The 20721-nt window shown below is 38.9% G+C and overlaps 1 protein-coding gene across 4 annotated transcripts in view; it reads right to left on the bottom strand.

Annotated features, from left to right (window-relative positions):
- Positions 1–20721, bottom strand: part of MAP3K7CL (MAP3K7 C-terminal like) — a 39059-nt gene that overhangs the window by 8249 nt on the left and 10089 nt on the right. For all 4 annotated transcript variants that reach the window (XM_007173819.3, XM_007173821.3, XM_007173820.2 and 1 more), the window contains 2 exons: positions 15221–15282; positions 5010–5125 (listed from right to left, as the gene is read on the bottom strand). In XM_007173819.3, the coding sequence (XP_007173881.1) occupies positions 5010–5125; positions 15221–15282 (178 nt within the window). The remainder of the gene's footprint in view (positions 1–5009; positions 5126–15220; positions 15283–20721) is intronic.

The raw sequence follows: 20721 nt of genomic DNA, 5'->3' as shown, positions 1-20721 counted from the left end.
ACATTTTTAGCTATCAGGGAAGTGTAAATGAAAACCACAAAGAAACATCATTGTACACCCACTAGCATAGCTGTAATCAAAAAGACATAATAGGTGTTGGCAAAATGTGGAGAAATTGGAAACTTCATACATTTCTGACGGGAATATAAAACAGTGCAGCCACTTTAGGAGAAGTCTGGCAGTTCTTCAGAAGGTTACACACTGGGTTATCATATGACTCAGTGATTCTACTCTTAGGTACACACCCAAGTGAATTGAAAAGATACATCCACACAAACACTTGTACATAAATGTTTGTAGCAGCATTATTCATAATAGCCAAAAGTACAGACAACCCAAATGTCCATCAACTGACAAATGGATAAATAAAATGTGGTATAACCATATAACAGAACATTATTTGACAATAAAAAGGAATGAAGTACAGTCATACCTCATTTTATTGCGCTTTGCTTTATTGTGCTGTGCAGATATTGTGTTTTTTTACAAATTGAAGGTTTTTGGCAACCCTGCATCGAGCAAGTCTATTGCCACCATTTTTCCAACAGCATTTGCTCATTTCATGTCTCTATGTCACATTTTGGTAATTCTTGCAATATTTCAAACTTCTTCATTATTATTATATTTGTAATGGTGATCTGTGATCAGTGATCTTTGATGTTATTATTGAAAAAAGACCACGATTCACTGAAGGCTCAAATGATGATTAGCATTTTTTAGCAATAAAGTGTTTTTTAATTAAAGTATGTATTTTTTTTAGACATAATGCTATTGTACACTTAATAGATTACAGTATAGTGTAAACATAACTTTTGTATTCACTGGGAAACCAAAAAATCTGTGTGACTCTCTGTTGTAATACTCGCTTTATTATAGTGGTCTGGAACCGAACCTGCAGTACCTCTGAGGTCTGCCTGCACTGATGCGTGCCCCAGCAAGGATGAACCTGGAAAATATTATGCTAAGTGAAAGAAGCCAGTCACAAAAGACCACATACTGCATGATTCCATTTATCTCAAATATCCAGAATAGGCAAATACATAGAGACAGAAAGTAGACTAGTGGTTGCCAGTGGCCAGCGGGAGGGAATGAGGAGTGACCACTCAGGGGTACAAGGTTTGTTTCTGGGGCGATGAAAATGTTCTACAATCATGATGGTGGTTTCACAGCTCTGTGAGTCTACTGAAAACCACTGAATTATTTTTTAAGCCACTGAATTATTTCTTTTAAGTTATATAACATTTTGCAACCTGACTTTTCTAAGATTTTATCTTTTTCTGACAGTCTAAGTCAATCTTTTAAACACCAGAGCACCTCGCACAATCTTTCATATATAGAGCAGAAGAGTGGTCTCTCCTCTGAACAAGATAAAACACAAGCAAGTTTTACTAACTGTAAATCTATTTGTAGAACTAATTATAGTTTAACCATATATTTTTAAAACTGCCAAACAATTCAGTGATAAATATCAAATGCCATAAAATATCTGTACCTCACTTCCATGAGTTTCCATTACATACACAAAACCTATATTTGTTCTATAAAAATGCTTATAATATTTATTGAAAAAAGTATGTATACATTTTATGTTACTATATAAGCAATTATATAAAAATACCTATTCACATCCAAAAGGCCTAGAAAAAATAGGCAAAAATGATAGTAGGAGTTCTGTAAAGATGTCAGAATTCTTGGTAAATTTTTAAAGCTTTCAATAAAATTGTCAGTTTTTTCAATTGAGAAGAGAAAATTTTCCAATGAAAGTAAGAACAAGCTTTTTGTATGTCACTGGTCAATAAACCAGAAGCTATTCTTTAAATTAAATTCATCCCATGCTGAATTTGTAATCCCAGAAAATGTTTGACTCTCTTTATCCACCCAACAGACATGATTTAAAACAATAGTTATAATCAACTCTTCTCCTCTCCCCTCTGCGAAGTCTCCCAAACTAGGTCCAGGGAGACCCCCTCTGGAGATGAGAGAGAAGTTCAGCTTAACCTGTGCCCACATGGCTCCAATATTCAAAAACTCTCTTTTAAAATACCTGATTTAGTGACTCTCTGTGTGTCCAGCGTATGCTAGCCAATCACTGGAAGCAAAATAATCAGCCACACTTTATTAAATGATGGGGAAGAAATTCTCATCCAAATCATCAAAAAAATGGAGAGTGAATTTACTTGGGTCAAATCCATTTGGCCCAATTTATCTTGCTTGAACACAAAGACTGTTCAGGAAAATACCTGTTGTAAAATGAATTTCTGCTTCAGTAAAGTGTTAATGAAAACACGGATCACCCATAACCCTTGGAGGACCAAGTTCATTTATTTATAGATATAAAATATAATCCTACTTTGAATTTTAACAATTTATCTTAGCAATTCTTTATTGCTGATATTGGCTCCATATTTTAAATACAGACCATACAAATTACAAATTTAAAAAATGCATACATGGAGGATATAACAGTTTCCTATCATCAGCTACTGTAAATCACCCCTATTCGTATTTTACCCTACGTGCAGCACCCTATTCAGTGATTAGGATCCAAAGAGATGTTAAAGGGTATCCAGGTCTGCAGGGAACTATACATAGTCTGAAAGGACAGAAACTTCAGTGGATAACTATTGATAACACTAGCCCACAAAAAGTGCCCAAAGAATCATTCCAGTGAATTTTCCTTCACCCAGGAAAAGCACTGATCACTGTGGGATGGTTGAACTAGGGATACAGGTTAAGCTCTTTTCAAGGATAGCATTTGGACAGGTGAAGAGGAAGGAGGGAGACTCTATACTGAGAGCCTGGTGTGAGCAAGGGCACCGAGGTGGGAAAAGTGAATAGGTCAACGTAGCTGAAGATGAAGGATGAGCTAGAACATTCTGCAGAGGTACTAAGGCCCAAGGTAGATCTTTCAATCCAGGCCAAGTGCTGGGTGCCCTTCTCTAGCAATAGGAAACCATAGGCAGGGAAAGCAGTTATAATATTACATTGATCAAGATTTGAAGTAACAAGTCCTGATCCCAAATGGCAGAAGTGGGAATGAAGAAAAGGAACTTGAGAGACTTTATAAAAAAGAAAGGAAAAAAAAAATCAAAGAATTTGGTCTTTGTCTCACATCTAGTCAATTATTAGGAAGAAAAGAAAAAAAAAAAAAAGACAACATCATGGTTTCAAGAAAACTCCAAAGTTCAAAGAGGTTTAGGGAGGAAGTAAGATTAGTTTTGCAGAAACAGCAGGAATATGTTTCAATAAAAGAGCAGATGAATCACTCTCATATTGTTATCCTATTGTATTTTTTAATGCAATATACAAAAATATAAACTTACAAAATATATAATTTAGTGGGTAAGTCTTGCATTGCCCCCACCCAAAAAAGCTACACACGGGGTTAATTTAAATAATACTGTACTTCCAGTCTAAAGTGTTTACAAATAAATACATAATTACCTGGGGCTTTTTTTCCGATCACAACACCACAGTTCTCACACAGACACACACACACACACACACACACACACACACACGTACACCCACTGGAAGATACCTTTATAGGCTACTATTATATGAGTCCTCCTTTAACTTAATCACTGGTCACATTATTAGTAAGCTTCCTCTGTTCCTTTATGAAACTGTTTTTAGGGCTCATATTGTGTGTAAATGGACAATCTAAGCATTCCGACCAATTTATGAAAACTCTTAGACCAAAAAGAAGGTCTCAGACATATGAAGGAAAAGTTGTATTTCTGCTCTCTTCGTAAACATCATTCAATGCCTTATAACCAAAAGTCCAGGTAAGACTTTATGTTTGAAGCAAGGAAGTAAGAAAATAACATGCTAACTGTGGTCTTACAGCGAATGTAGAAGTCTGACCCTAAAACCCATGTTGCTCCCTACCATTTTATACTGTGCAACCACCATTCTGGGGAGTCTCCAAAGGGTCCCACGAATTTCATAAATCTCTCAAAACAAAATACATTTCATTTATATTCATTTAAAAATTCAGTTTTATATAAATATAAATACAAAGTATAAATATTGATATAAATATGGAGTGATACCATGTATCACTCCAGTAAGAAGAAGGGAAGAAGCAGAAACTTACAGACTCAGTATGTTTGGATTATGTGTCACTCATTCAACAAAAATTTATTCAGTATCTACATGCCATGCACTGTGCTAGGCTTCAGAAATATGATGGTGAGAGACACCTGACTATCCTCCCTTTTATGATACTTACCACTTAGCAGGAGATGCAAATATTCATCAAAAGATCTCCCTAATAAATGTGTAAGTACAAACTGACCAGTGCTATGATGCTTTGAAATTATGAAAGAATGGGGATCACTGGGTGGACATCAGCAGAATTTAGTGCAATCAAAAGGAGGAGAATTCTGAAGCATAAAGTTATGAGTAAGTAAAGTGATAGTGCTTTAATTAATAGAACTGCCTAATTCCCTATAGCAGAACTGTAATGGTAATAGAAGCTACCAAGATAAAAACTTACTGGACTATTGGGCTATAAAATGTAGTTAGGCAACTAATCCATTTCCATTATTCCAAAGAGCCATCACAGTGGCTTCTTTACTTGATGTGGGTACTCCACCATTCAAGCATTAATTAAAATTCACCCCAAGACAAAGTGCTCTGGGGTCTTTGGGCACATTCACATGGAATATAATGTGGCTCTAGGTGGTATTTTGGCATCTTTAATTTCCTGAACTAAAGAATGCTTATTAAAAAAATAAATTTGAGTAGGAAGCACTCCTGTGGTTCCTCGCACTACTGTAAAGCATTTCATCTAACGCAGTTGCATTTGGATCATTTCTAGAATCAAACATGACATGCATGTAACCTCTGAACCACAGAATGTCAGTTCTCCTCCCGGTATGTCTCCCTCCCTCTTGCTCCCATGCTCAGCCTTTTCCTCCCCTGCCGTTCCCAGTCCACGACCCCTGGTCCATGACCAGCAGTCAGTATTCAGGGCTGAGGGTGCGCAGGGGGACAGTACTTACTTTCTTTCCTCAAGCAGAGCGATTTCCTTTTTGACCTCACGGTATTCTTCTGCTATCTGGCAGTGCTGTTTGAACACCTGCATGGATTCCATGGAGTCGTGACAAGGCGGCAGAGGCTTCACAAACAACAAGAAGAAGAAATCAGTCCATTTCCTTGTGGCAGAATAAATTACCAACCATCCTGCTCTACTGATGTTCTTTAGAAGGAGAGTTTTTGCATGAGAATAGCACTGTCCATCCACGTTGGACAGAGTTCAGCTGATTCTACTTGACTGCAAATAGAGAAGTGGTCTGATCCTCCCCACATGCATCTTCCAGTGTTTTTCCGGGGCATTCTCAGGCCCAAGCCAGAGCCATGAGACCCATTACAGGTCAGTTACCTGGCATGTGCTGGAGGAAAAATAAGTTCCCTAATAATTCTGTACTTCTCCCCAGAAATCTTAAACTCTGCTTTAGAGAATTAGTGATGGGGAAATAGTTCAGTTGTCTGTTTCAATCCCCCCTTGTTTTCTGTTCCTGTAGCTCTATCACATCTTGTAGAGTGGAGGAGCCCTACAAGAAAGGAATCCAATGAACTTATTTATAAAACAAAAATAGTCACAGATATAGAAAACAAACTTATGGTTACGAGGGGAGAATGGGGGGGTGGGTAAATTGGGAGATTGGGATTGAGATATACACACTACTATATATAAAATAGATAACTAATAAGGACCTACTGTATAGCACAGGGAGCTCTACTCAATACTCTGTAATGACCTATATGGGAAAAGAATCCAAAAAAGAGTGGATATATTTGTATATGTATAACTGATTCACTTTGCTGGACACCTGAAACTAACACAACATTGTAAATCAACTATACTCCACTAAAAATTATTTTTAAAAAAAAAGAAAAAAGAAAGGAATCCAAACTGAAAAAATGATGCTGGCCTGGAAATAATGCTTGCAAGAATTAACAAAGCGTATGAAAGACCAAACCCCAAATAAAATGATGCTTATAAAGTGTGTGGCCAAAGAGAACAAGGCTTCCTGTCTTTGCTTCTCTCCCATCCATGAGGGAAACAAAGGCCAGCATGCAAGCCTTTCTAACCAAAACACGTTGAAAATCTTCTTTCCAGAAATTATTTTTAAAGAACTAGCTTTCCCTGAGTTTGTAATCCTTAGTTCTAATTAGTGGCACATTATTAAAAGCATTACTTGGAGAAATACTAGCTAATAGTCTTTTAAAGAGCTTTTTAATCACCTTTTTCAATTATTTATAGAAAAATGTTATATAATATCTGAGAAATATGACTTAATTGTTAAATAGTTCTTCTGTCTAATCCTCTCTTCACAATAGTCTTTATATGTAAACTATGTGTCTGACTAGGTCATAGTCTCACTAATTTTATATTAGTAAATGAGAACTAATGAATTTCTTACTACTTGCTCCTCTCACAATATATTCTTCAAGGACACAGATTTCTTTGGGTGTCATATTTAGTGACCTCACCCAGGATGCAAAAGAAATTCTAGAAAGTTCTACAAAATTCTATAAAATCTGATTGATAAATAAGATGACCCTTCCTATTTATCATGAAGCCTCTGAGTAGAGATCTTCTAAAGGAAATAAAATTTGAAATAGACTTGGATGAAATTAACCTTTATGTGGAACATCTGTTGTGTTCTAATCCATAGAAATTCATCTAATAATTATATTATGTAGCATCTTTCCCTACTGCCCCATGAACACATTCACAGCATAAACTCAGCCTGTTGGAGCCATTATCTCTTTCTATAGTGAAATAAATTAAAAAGTAGTGCCCAGGAGTATTACAGTACAACTCACCCTAGGTTATAAAGCCATTGCCAAAGGCATTCAGAACTCCTGGCTCCTCCAATCCTAGAAATCACCACCCCCTCATCAATTTTCACCTGTTACACTGGCAAATGACCAGGTATAACAGTAAGGGGAATGAAAGCAATTTACTCTGGGCACCCTCACCAAGCTGCTATTAAATCATCTGTGCCCTGTTAAAGGATTTGCATACTGGTAAGCCCCAAGACTCAATGCATCCTATTTCCTGTCCTTATGAACACTCATAAACTACACTCAGCTCAGCCCATAACTTGCCACATGGAGGTACCTGAACCACGAATTCAGCATAGTTACCTATGTGACAGCCAGAAGATTGTAGGAGTCTGTGTTTGCATGCCTAAGAGGATACAGATGAGAGCAGCCATGGAAAGGGAGAAATGCCCTTTGCTGCTATAATTTAAAAGAAAAACTGAAAATTACAGATAATAATTTTCTTAAGAAGAGAGAGTCCTCTTTTCCCCCTTGGCTTGCCAACCCACAATGCTTTTTACTAAGGGGGAAATGTTTTCATGACTTCTTTTTTTATTGGCACTATTTAATTGTGGGAAATTTGAAGATGTTTTTATGTACTGGTAACATGATCACGCTAAGGGGACATTAGGATATGGAGTATTTCAGGATATATTCAGTATCCTCATATGTTCTCAGCAGGAAGATCATGCTATACGTCACAATATTTTCAAGATTGCCCACAATTAAGAAGTAGTGCCAATTTTTAAAAAAGCCAAAAATACTTAGTGTTCAGTGTTTCAGGGAGTAAAAGGATGCCAGGTGTCACTTCAGTTTCCGGCTCCTAAAAGCTCTGTCTATACCCAGCCTGACATGTAACTCAGCAGCACTACATGTTCTTTCAATTTGTATGAAAGCATTAAAGAACAAAATTAATTATTTTTTAAGTAAGAAGGGAAGTTATATTGCACAACACTGTAAAATTATCTCATTAGTTGCCAGGGGCTGGGGGTGGAGGGGAGGTGAGTAAATGAGGAATTATTATTTAATGGGTATAGAGTTTCAGTTTTGCAAGATGAAAAAGTTCTGGAGATTGGTTGCACAACAATACGAATAAAAAAAAAAAATACGAATATGCTTACCACTACTGAACTGTACACTTAAAATTAAGAAGATAACATTTGTGTTATGTGTTTTTACCACGATAAAAAAAAGTTTAATGCAAAAAAAAGTATCATTAGATCCTTCTGCTGCCCCCAGCCCATCTTCTAAGCATTGCTACCAGGATTCCCTATCTGAGACTCACTTCATTCACACCCTACCTTTCTCTCCTTCCCAAATTTCTCCCCAGGAAACTTAAAATTTCTCACCCCTTTATAATTCAAAGCCATGTACCACTAAACCCAAACGTTGCTGGACAAATCAAAGTGCCCTCTGGTCAGCAGGACCCACTGTTCCTAGAAAGCCATTTGACAGCACTGGATGTTTACTCCAGTTCAGGAAACTCATCAAAGAATTTTTTAGACACATATTGTTCTCATCCCAACAGGAATTTACCTGATATAAAAAGTAGAACTACAGAGTAATGAAATGTATTGTCCTGCATGACATAGCACACTCTCATTGTTTCATGATATAATGTGGGTTTGTGTGTGTGTGTGTTGTATCATAAGGTCCTCACTGAGAGTGACTCTCTCTTACCTTCTTATAAGCCCTGAAAACAGGAGAAAATATATGACCAACAGGGTTCACTGAATAAAGTGTTTATCCGAGGAAATAGATTCCTAAAATTCAAGCACAAGAATCAGGTTTCCAACTTAAAATTGGAGCTACTAGTAGGCTTACATCATGTGACATTTAAAACACTGGCACCCATGAATTAATCAACTGTACATGGATTTAAGATACTATTTTATTACAAGATATTGAATATATTTCCCAGTGCTATACAGTAAATCCTTGTTTACCTATAAAACTTTTTATTTCAGTTCTCATTGCTAGATTTTGACTATTTCAGCCAAGAGATTTTCATACTTATAATCCTGTGCTGGGAATGGGCAAGCAATAAATAAACTCCATGTTGATAGTGAATTTCTTTTCTCTTCAGGAAGAGAAAGTTTCCTTGTTATTTTCTCCACAATTACCCTACATCCTCCCATGGTTTGGACACATTTATCACATGCTCTTGCTTAAAGAATGAAATATTGAATTTCAAAGAAAAGGAAGCCAAAGATATTTCATGTGAAAATGAAAAGGTAAAAGTATTCTTCAGGCACTAGGGGACAAACTCTGTAGGGTCACAGAAACAACTTTTCCGGTCCACTCAATGCCATGGTGTCTGGTCTACTCACAACCCAGCCAGTTCTAAGAAGGTTAAATTAAGATCTTTCCTTAACAGTGTCTCAAGGCAACTTTGAAACACATTTTCCCAAGACACAGATTGGGGTTTGGATGAGGTCAGAGCCCAGGAGGAGGCACTTCCTCCACACCCCCTTTCCTCTATCCTCCCTCATCCTGCTACTGCCTGAGGATGGAGCTTGCAAGGGCTTTAAATTACATGGCAGTGTGAGAGAGCCGCTACTATCTCTGGTATCCACCCCAGTCATCTGGACCAATTTAACAAGATGAAGTAAGAGAGAAACCACAGGCTCCTGTTCCAAGAATGCCGGCTTGAGCCACACCATCCCATCCATCGGTTTATAGCAAAGCTCCTCCCGAAATGGACTCTGTCCTCTGGAAGGAGCCCCGTGGGAAAAGACCCAGCCAAGCATCTCTCCGCAAGAGGCAAAGCCAGCTTAAGTGTTTCCGTTTTCTACTTGGCTTCTTCAAATACTACTGGCCCCATCCACTTCAAAAATGTAAGAATTTAATTTTCCTCTCCCAGCTTCCCACACAGAAGATATATTTAGGAAGCTAAATATTCTACAGTTGCTGAGCAGACTGTATTTGTATGTATTCCTTGATTCTCAGTGTTATCTTTATTTTAGGGGTAGAATGGGGGTGTCTGGCTTAAATTTATGTTGCATTTTAATGTCCCCAAATTAACAAGCATAATTTGTTAAAACTAAATGGAAAAACACAGACAGAACTAATTGCAATATTTGAAAACTCTGTTATCAAGAACTGTAAATATTTTTTAAATATTTTAAGAATTGACATTTCTATAGTATCTACATTATGGTCAAAGTCAGCACTAGTAATAATTATACTACACATCTTATACATGATATAAGATTGGAATGAAGGATATTTAAGTCATTTCTATCGATGTAGGCAATATTAAAGGGAGCAAGAACTCGAGTGTCCCAAACGCTTCTAACAATGCGTATCCTAATGAACTGGGCTTCTCAAAATAAATAAATAAATAAATAAAGGGATCAAATTAAGCTCCAAGTTATCTATATATGTTTTCGGTGTGGTCCCAGCAGCCAAAAAAACGACTGTAAGATACTTTTCAACGTGTGCGTGAGAGAGAAAATGGCAGATATTTTTTCAGTGTTTTCTCTGGATGTTCAAGACTAGTGCAGTAGAATCCTAGAATGCTAAGACTCCTCCATTTTCTACCATTTTTTGTTTCCCAGATAGCAAGTGATACACTGATGCAAGACCTAAAAGAAGTTTCTGGAGTGACTGTTCAGACAACAAGATACTATAGTACACAACCAAAGCTACGAAATTGTTTATTTGTGGAGGTGACATCAGTTTCTGGACTTACCAAACTCTGTCTGAGAAAAAAGCAAGTTCAATGTGTACCACGGAGACACCTGTTACTGTCTTCTCAGATTAGACGGGAGGACTTTAGGTGGGATTGAAGCTATTGCTCAATTTGGTTTGAAAAAATAGTCATATTGTTTTCCAAGTACCTTAGCTTAAAGAAGAGGGCATCAGCATCTCTGTTCCTAACTCAAAAATCCAAAGAGATGCTTCTCTCATTTCACTTTACACATATAAAGATACTAGTGCTTAAATATTTCATTCAATAAACAATTTCACTAGGGAAGGAAATTAACATTAATTGAGCGATTATTTTGCCAAGCACCGTGCTCGATCTATTCATTATCACATTTAGTTCACACAACGATGTGAGATATTATGTCCACTCTGCAGGTCAGAAAAGTGAGGTTTACAGAAAGTAAATAACATGCCCCAAATCACAAAACCAGTAGGTGTGGAGCTGAGGTCCAAACTCATGCCAGCCTAATGCCAGTGCCTATGCCCCAGTCACTGTCACTCCCATTACCAAGTTTATTACAATCTAGTCATCAGCATGTCCTCCACCTGATTACAAATAAAACATATTCTTCTTTCCGGGGCAACAAAACTTAGCTTTGGATCATCTATAGGTCAAACCACAATCTCCAAAACATAACAATGTGGTTAAATTTTAAGACAAATTTGGTTCTGACCCAGACCTTGGGACTATTAAAGGATTGTGCCATCCTTCAGAAAAGGGAGGGAGGTCAATCATTACCTCCTCTTCAAATAGAAGGAAACTGAGGCCTGAAGAAGAGTAGTGATTTTTCATTCATTCTTACAAATGGACATAGAATTGTACCTCCTTTCTTTTGACTGTATGGTCTAAACTAGCTCTACCCAAACATTGCCCCTAATGGACATGAAGAATTTAGAAACCAAATTCCAGGAAAGGAATCCGCACAAAATAGAACCAACCTACCAACTGCCCCTGGGCTGAGGCCTATAAAGAGATGTTCATTTTAACACCTACCTGAACCCAAGGTCTCTTGCCCAACATTCTGCATTAATAGAGACATTGAGAAAAATGTTTGTCACTGCTATTCTTGCCCAAGGCTTTTTTTGGCTTCTGTGAAAATAGAAGCCCCACGAATTACATGCTTAAACATGTCCACATTCTTGGCAAAGCAACCGAAAAATCTTGGGGGTCAAATTGGTGATAGCGTATCTACCAAACATATACTTTATAGCTGCATTTTATAAACTATGAAAGAACGTGTAATGGATATCAGAAAGCCAGAATAGATTTTACTAGGTTGTTCTATAACCACATTATGGCAACTTCGCAAGCCAGAAACCAAAAACTGTCCACCTATCAACATAATTTAAGCAGGCCATAGGTTCCACCAAAGCTGTAAAGAGATGAAGGCTACCTAGATTCAGAATCAGAGATCTAGTCTGAATTAGCAAATTCATGTAGACCAAAATATGACCTCATATTTCTCATCCCTAAAGTGGAGACATAATAGTTAGCTTACACAATTGTTGCAGGGATCAAATGAGGTCATTTGTGTGGAAACCCCCCTTGCCTAGCGGTACTCAATATGCATGGGTAAGATTTAAATCTGAGGGTATTCAGAGAGTAAGGCTGGCAATAATCAGCTGGCATCAATTATTTTTCACTGGGCACATTTATAAGGCTCTAGCAGAGATAAGTAAGAGTCAGTTCATCTTCAAGCAAATAGTGACAACCACAAGGCACTTCATATGCCTTTGTAACCTAACTTTTATTTTTCTGTAGAGGATTATGATGGTTGGTTAAATGCCAAGAGCCATTATTATGTGATAAAAGCACACCGGACTGACGGTAAAGACAACCTGCTCCGTGGAATGGATTGTTCCTTTCATACATAAAGCATTTTCATTGCTTTCAATAGAGACTTCCTGCTGCAGAATGTCTTAAATTTATATGCTTATGCTAAGCATGGAAACAAGAGTCTGCTTTTAGATGTAGCTTTCTGTGATATCTTTCCCCTCCCAATCCCTTCCATCTTATATTTTAGTTACTCACACCCTGGAGTGTAGAATAAACGTAACTGACAACAGCCCTAGACAGAGGCAACCCTAACCAAATGGCTTGACCACTGGCAAATGTTTATAACAAACTCAGTCATATCGTTCAGCCAAAAACCAAGCCCTTACTTAAATGCTTTTAGCTGTAGTGCTGGGAGTGTCCTCTCTGTTCATGAAGAGGCAAAGCAATACCATATTTTAGGGTGGGGGAGTTGGGGGTATCATAACCCCTGAGTCTGAAATCAGCTTCTCAACTGACTAATTCATTAAGGATCAATGAAGATGAAATAGTCTCATTAGATTAAAAGAATTAAGTAGACTTAATTTCTAATAGATGTCAAATGGAATTAAAGTTATGAAATTCAAAGGGATCTTGCGATGCTTTAACAGAAAAATTATCTGGATAATTGCCAGGGGTGCTATGGATCCTGGGAAGAATGATCCACGAGCCAGGGAAGACCATTAATGTTCCCAAAGGAAGAAAACTGTCAGCACAAGAAAGTAGAATTAATGATCCATAATAGTGGTGGGGGAATATGAATCTAAACATGCTTTCCCTCTTCTATTTTCAAAACGCATTAACTCCTTATTTTCAGCTGACTCCTAAGATAATAAAATAGCTTTGCGGTGACAGTAAAATAAAGGAGAAAAACTGTGACTGGGAAGAAAATATAGTTATTATTTTGCAATCCCAACTACACCATGAGCAGCACACACAGTCCATCAGTGAGGACAGAACCCAAGCAAGGAAGGTTGTACGTCGCGTAAGCACGCCAGGCGGAAAAGCAGAGGAACAGCTGAGTCGCCCTCCATGGTGAGAAGAAGAGAGATTGGGGGATATGGTTAGACAGCAGGAACCAGAGAGTTGGGTTGAAGACCCTGCATGGGGGACGGGAGAGGAAGGAGATACGATGGCTGATAGCTGCAGAGGAAATTTTAGAGGAGAACAGAGCTGACTTTTGGCAGCTGCAAGGTCATTAGTATAACCTCCTGAACCGTCTTCCATAATCTCTACATTACTGATATTGCTCTGCTGGCAGGCTTTCTGTCGGAGGGCTGTGATGATCCCCAGGACAGCGCAGAGATGAGATAAGAGCTCCTCCAAGAGGTCTGGTCACACCTGAGTTGTGCTGGATAGATTTTCAGGGGACCACCCCAGCAGTGGCGCACCAGCTCTTCAGACCCAACCTAGTCGCTTCCAGGTTTTAATTCAGTGCACTGGGCACAGAGACAAGAACTGGAGCCAAAAAAAAAAAGGACTCTATCTTGGGTTGCGTAAGGGCTCATTCTTGGTTCTTCCCACCTCTGTCAAGGGCTGTTCTGGTCCAGGGGTCCCAAACTCAAATGACTTCAGGACACCAAGGGCACCCACAAATGGGAAATGCTACCAAGTGTAAGACAAGAGGAAACATCAGTTGGGAACTGGAGGTGGCAGACCCCTCCTAAAGGCTTTCAGAACCAGTATTTAGAGAAAAAAGTGGTGACTAAGCAAATATCTGTGCACAGGATTCAAGACCCCTATTAGACTGGTCTAAATGTGACAGCAAAGTGAAGTACTCAGGCGAATATTTGACCCAAGGCCAATATCCTGGTATTTTAGGCAGAGCCTCTTCCTAAAGCCAGCTTTTCTGGAATCACCATATATCACCTAAAGAAAATTAAAGTGTCATAAATTAGCTTCTTTCAAATAATTCTGGTGTATTAAAATGAGATATCTTTGATAGGTCATCCATAGACTACACACACAAAATATTTTTCTCATAGGTCAAACCAGACAGTATTCAGAAGGCTTAACTTAAAATAATTACATTCTATTACAAATTGTCAGAGAACTGGGGAGAGGGTGAGCGTGGAGTAGAGAAAGGAAGATTATTCTGAAGTCTCGCCACACATGACAAGTGTCCCTTGTAGTTTATCACTAAATCACTAATCCAAAATGGGCCAAAACTGCAACAGCCCAGAAACACCCACAGCCAAGGAGAGCAGGGACCAGCCCTGTCCCTAGGCTCCAAAACTCCTTAAAAGTAGGAGCTTACACCCTAAGTTCTTTTTTCTTAATTAATTAATTAATTAATTTAATTTTGGCTGCATTGGGTCTTCGTTGCTGCACGAGGGCTTTTCTCTCTAGTTGTGGCAAGCGGGGGCTACCCTTTGTTGCAGTGTGCAGGCTTCTCATTGTGGTGGCGTCTCTTGTTGCGGAGCATGGGCTCTAGGCGTGCGGGCTTCCGTAGTTGTGGCACGTGGGCTCAGTAGTTGTGGCTCGCGGGCTCTAGAGCGCAGGCTCAGTAGTTGTGGCACACGGGCTTGGTTGCTCTGCAGCATGTGGGATCTTCCCAGACCAGGGCTCAAACCCGTGTCCCCTGCATTGGCAGGCGGATTCTTAACCACTGTGCCACCAGGGAAGTCCCCTAAGTTCTTGCTATTCTCGTGCTATAGCCACATAAACAGACAGGGGCATTACCTGAGGGCTTCATGATCTTGAAACCCTAGAAATGCAAACCTTGATGACGTGAAATGTCCCCCACTCTGTCTCCAGGTCAGTCTTTCTCAATTAGGCAAAATACAGTGACTTTTCCACTCAATGTATTTTGTGAAACTACAGAGGAAAGAGGAAAAACTGCAGAAAAATCCTTACCTGTAGCTGCTGGTCTAATTCTGGAACGACCAGAGGAATGGCATCTTCAGGAGGTGTATCATCTAAAACATGAAAATAAAATGATTCTTCACTATTAGAGCCCTTTCTCTCAGGAGAGTTTTCTTGCTGTTACCATCTTTGGACTTGCACCGTCAGTATACATCAGTTAGGGACAGAAAGAATGCAGAAGGCAGTTTTGCTCATTTTTTGGTACAAACAGAAGCACAGAAGGCGTAGTTGGTTTGACCAAAATTTTGCAAACAAGTATCAGAATCCTCAAATGTTCAGTCTAGTAGTTCTCCAATTAAGAAGTACTGCTTATCTTTCAAGACTCCTACGTTAGCCAAAACCAAAAAATATGATATGCAGGAAAGTGCTTTATTTAACAAGGTAATAATGAGGTGACCAGAACAACCTCACTGGGACAGAAGAACGTGTTAGTGGAAATAAGTGTTAGTTCTGCTCTGAAAGACTCCAGGGGTGGCAAGCTTTGATGGGTTTTCCCTCAGCTCTTACCACAAACCACCACTGACAGGCAGTTGACCAGAGCTTCCTCTGGGTTACAGTGGGTGACAGGCAGTAACCCGATCAGGGCGTTTCTTCCCAACGTACCAGGCAGCAATCCCAACCCAAGGCCCATATACTGTCCTGATGCGGGAGAGCCCGCAACTCTGTCCTCAGCTGCCTTCATCTGGCTGACTGGCAATAGGCAGGTGTTGCTGGATCAAAAGAGGTGGTTCACAGAAGCATCAGAGGAAACCTGAGAGAAGTTTATCCAAATCTCTTCAAGAACATACTTCTGCCCTCCTTGCCATAGCCATAAGGCTGACCTCCTTAGACTAAAAAGATGATGAGAATTGTACCATTCAATTATTTGGCAAGGAGGAGAGTTTTTCTACTGCAGAATTTCTAATGGAATTCATGCCAATTGAATTCATATGGTAAGAAAAGGTAAGAACCTAGCTTAAGAAATAAGGTGAGTGGAGACAACTCTATTCCCCTTCTACCCCTTCATATTCAGAAGTAACCACTATCCTGATTTTAGAGGTTATCATGCATATGTATGTATTTATATTTTTATTATGTATGTATACACCCACAAACAATATAGGTAATATAGTATTACTATGCATGGATGATTTTAAACTATAAATTGAATCACACTGTAGATATCCTTCTAAAATTTGTTCTTTTCTTTTTTTGATTAACATTATGTGTTTGAGATTGAACTAAATAAACTTAGTTTTAGTTTGTTCATTTAACTGATATACAGTATTCACTCATTCATTTATTATTTGAATGTATTTGTCCTTTTCCTATTGGTGAATATTGAGTTCCAATTTTTTGTAATAATAAATAATGCTGCAATGAAAAAAAAAGGAAGAAAAGCTGTGCATACAGTCAGAATAAAGTGCTTCTCAAGAATAATATGATCTTGAAGTAGAGCATTTTGACCCTCACTAGGAAGTTTAAAGAGTTATGGGATCTAGAGCAGTGAGTAGCTATTGGTGTTTATTCCATTATTTTCTACAGATAAAGATAGAAGTATAGCGGTTCAAGTTGGGGTTTAACTAAGTAATTTTAGCACTAATGAAGACTGTCCTTAGAAGTTTAAAAAAAAAAAAAAGGAACATACTGCTGACCTAGCTCTGGTACTAGAGGACAGCCCTCTTGTCAGCAGAACCTCTGTATCTGGCTCTGTGGGTCCACTGGCCATACATTTCCAATCCTCTCCTTGTTGACAACATCTACCACAGGTATGACTACGAGAATACGATGAAATACAGGCTACACAAATAATTTCAATACCAAATCTATTTTAAATTATAAGAAAGAAAGATCATGCTTTTTATGTTCTCACTACCATAAACAAATTTATGTATAAAAACTGTTGAAGTTCTCTTTGAACCAGAAGAAGTAATACGGGCCATACACAACGCAGAAGCAAGCATCCTCTCCCTACTCACTGACAGTACTATCCGGAACAAAACGCAGCACACGAGGAGCTCCTGGCTTCTAAGAGATTACGTTTCTTCGAAGGCACCGAAGATAATCACCAGAAATATCATTCAAACAAGGACAGTATTCACCTCTTCCAAACACCTTAAGGGCCTCTGCTATATTTTAGTCGAGTAGTGTAATAATACTCCCACTTGAGTGGCTTCAGACAATGGCAATGGGGCACCAACTGTGAATCCATTTGTTCCTGTACCTGCCAGACAATGGATGCCCCCAGGTTCACCCACGCTATGTAGCTGCAGAGAGCAAGTAGAAACAGGGAAATCTTCCCAAGACTCTCCCTGCAGGCTGGAGTGCCATCTCACAAGGAAACAAGGAGAGTCAATCCCTTGGCCCTTGGAATGCTTTCTTCTACTCGGAGGTGACAACTTCTGCCAAATACTGTGGCTTTTTCAATCCACCCCATCATTTGCAAAGAATTGGACAAAAAAACAGAAAATTTTTTTTAAAAAGACAGAAATAATCATTTGTTTCTACTGACCCTTTGGAGATAGCCTTTATATAAAACCTATAGTTTGTATATAAAATGGACTTTGGTCTAAGGTGTATTTCAGTTTACTTCAATAAAATATCAATAACCCAAACATCATGATCATTTCCGCTCATTGAGTTCAAGGCTAGAACAACTTGGTACGGGTAGATGGGAACATATTATACTTTGGCACCCCAACCTTAATAGTCACAGATGAGCAGCCACTTGTAAGAAGGAGAAACCACTTCTACAAAGTACAGAGAAGATAGTACATTCTAGAATTCTAAAAGATAGCCAGGAATGGAACTCAAGGCTTCCTGGGACTTAATCCACCTTCTTCTCTGTGAAGTCACGCTCCTTCCTGCTTAATTATTAAAAAAAAAAAAAAAAAAAAGGAAAACAGATATTCATTTGCATTACTATAGTAAATAGCAAATATCTGGTATGACCCAGAATTAATAAAGCCCATTATAAAAATCTGTCATTATTGATAGTCACACCATGTAAAGGCATATATATGGGACCAAGCTGATAATTTTGCAGATAAGTAAAGGCTTAAGATTAGATTCCTCGAGTTGGAAAAAAAAAAAGTCTAATTGATTGACATAGAAATAAACATATAATAAATATTTTAGAAAGACAAAATAAAAGCAAGAGTTTTGTTAAAGTTGATTTACTCCAAGCAGGAAATGGCATTGGAAACAAGAAAACCAAAGACAGATGTAAGGAGATGACTGAGTTTGAAAGCCAGTCCTGTGTTTCACTGCTTGATGCCATCTGGTTTAGCTGGCATCCCTGCCAGCCAGAAATTTCAGTGCTTGCAAAGCTGCTTACAAAGCTGCTCCAAGTTGATGTGTGGTGTGTTTACTTTTAAACAGCGGCTGCCTTCTTTGACTGGTTTTAAAAATAGGCAAATATTCTAAAAGCAGAATGATGAATCACAGGATTGGGCCAAAAAGAAAGAAGGAAAATGACTCAGGCAGACTAGTAGCACAGCTGTTCCACAAACATTTGGCCAAATCGTTGTAAAACATTTTGACAGTGATATCAGATCGGAGTTCCTAAGAGCAGTTAAGTTTGTTTTGACAATTCCAGAAGCACAAAGTAAATTGTACAGTAGCTATGTCTTGCACACCCCCTTGAAAAATTTGGCTTTTTTGAAAAAAGGAGAGTAGTTGCTAGATATGTTCATAATGTGATAAAAATCAGAATGCAAGTACTTTTTTGTTAAAATTTATTTATCAATCAAATATTTATTAAGTGCCTATTACATTCAAGGCAGGGACTGAGGTTCTATGCCAAACTGGCAAATCACTTTACCACATTTTTTAATGCATTAAGAAAATAATTCATAGGCTTCCTTTCCAAAATGGCACTGTGGGCTTGATGGACCAAGAAAAATGTATCCTCAGGAATTTGTTAAAGGACGAAAGATAAAGGAAAGAATGAAAGAGGAATTTTTTTTTTTTTTTAATAAGCAGATGTTCACTGCTTGTTTTGCAAACACAATGTGACTAAGTCAATGGTACTTAATATAGAACTTTCTGATTGGTATCCCAACCATTATGACATACCATAGTACATTTTATGATGGGCTTGTCTCAGTGTCTATTTAGCAGCTGTTGGGTTGCTTTGGTGGTTATTCTGTTTCAGATTTCCTTAAATTGTCTGCCCTGTGCTTCTCCATGAATCAGATAAGGGAGGCCCATTGGGTCTGTAATCCAAATCCTCACTGTTATTTAGTAATTATTCAGCCAGAGCTCTCAGATAATGCTACAGCTGGAAGGAACTGGTGGTCATCTGGTCCCAGACTCTCAGAGCAGAGCTGAGGACAAGGGCCCCACGAAAGGAAGAGTCTCGTAAGACTAAAGGGTGCCTCCCCGCCCAGGGCTCTTTTCATGCTGCCCTGTGCTTCTTCACCTTCGGCTTCATGGGTTCCCATGCACTTGTATTTCATGAGCCAGTAAAATTTTCCCCAAAACATTGGGAATCATGCCCTTAGACTGTCCAAATTTTTATTCAGCTAGTGAAGATTCCAAAACAACGACCATGTATCTTTAACATCTCTTTATGACAGAGAACATTTTAACACCAAAATTATAAGACAAATATAATCTTAGAATGCAAGTGTATCCATCATAATGGATAAATTTAGCTTTATAGACAAACACACACACACAACCTCACTGTGCTGTCCTTACTTCTTTTGTTTTACATCAGAGAGGAAAACTTCATCAGAACCAGACCAGGTCTGAGAACCAACATTTGAGAACAACTGCTCTAGACAACATCTTGACTGGACTTTGGAGTCAACTCTCTCCCCCTCCCACTGTGCCCTCCATCCTAAATATTGTACAACTGGGTCTACGCTGGGAAACTCCAAATCCTTGGTAGAATGAGTGTCGGTTTCCACACAGAGAAGAAGACCTCAGGAGAGGGAGAAGTCACGCTCAGAAAACATCCCCAAACCTCACTCCACTCCCCAACCAGGAACTTGGAGAGGCAGCTGGCCCAGAATCCGTTCAACCCGTCTACACTTCCAGCAGTCGAAGCCGGCTTCGTGGGAATGCACCTGCGCAGTCGCAGGAGCTCTTCGCCGAGGCGGGCCCGCGCTTGGTTTAATGATCCGGGTACACTGTCTTGAAATTCTTGATAATTTTTGAAGAGCCCCAGAATGTTTGCACTGTGACACATTGTGGTCCTGCCTCCAGGACAACCCCTGAGTGCTGGTCTCCTGGAGACTGTCCTTCAGGGCACCGGGGCAAACTGACACTTAAGCGGCAAGTGAGCTGGGGCAGTGGCTGCACTGCAGAGGCTCATGAAAAACCTTTCCTGGTGACTGTTGGCCTGTGAAGGCTCCTAACCACTAAGGACACAGCAGGTTGATGCCATTTGGTAGGATGGATAAACCTGCCTTTGAATCTCTGGGTTGACCAGTTTTTAATTGGTGAATGTGGACAATCAACATAACCTCTTTGAGACTCAGTTTTCTCCTCTGCAAAATGGACGT

The sequence above is a fragment of the Balaenoptera acutorostrata genome, chromosome 4 (assembly GCF_949987535.1).
Source record: "Balaenoptera acutorostrata chromosome 4, mBalAcu1.1, whole genome shotgun sequence".
Classification (NCBI taxonomy): Eukaryota; Metazoa; Chordata; class Mammalia; order Artiodactyla; family Balaenopteridae; genus Balaenoptera; species Balaenoptera acutorostrata.
The sequence above is the reverse complement of the archived record's forward strand: the minus strand, read 5'-3'. Positions and strand labels throughout refer to the sequence as shown.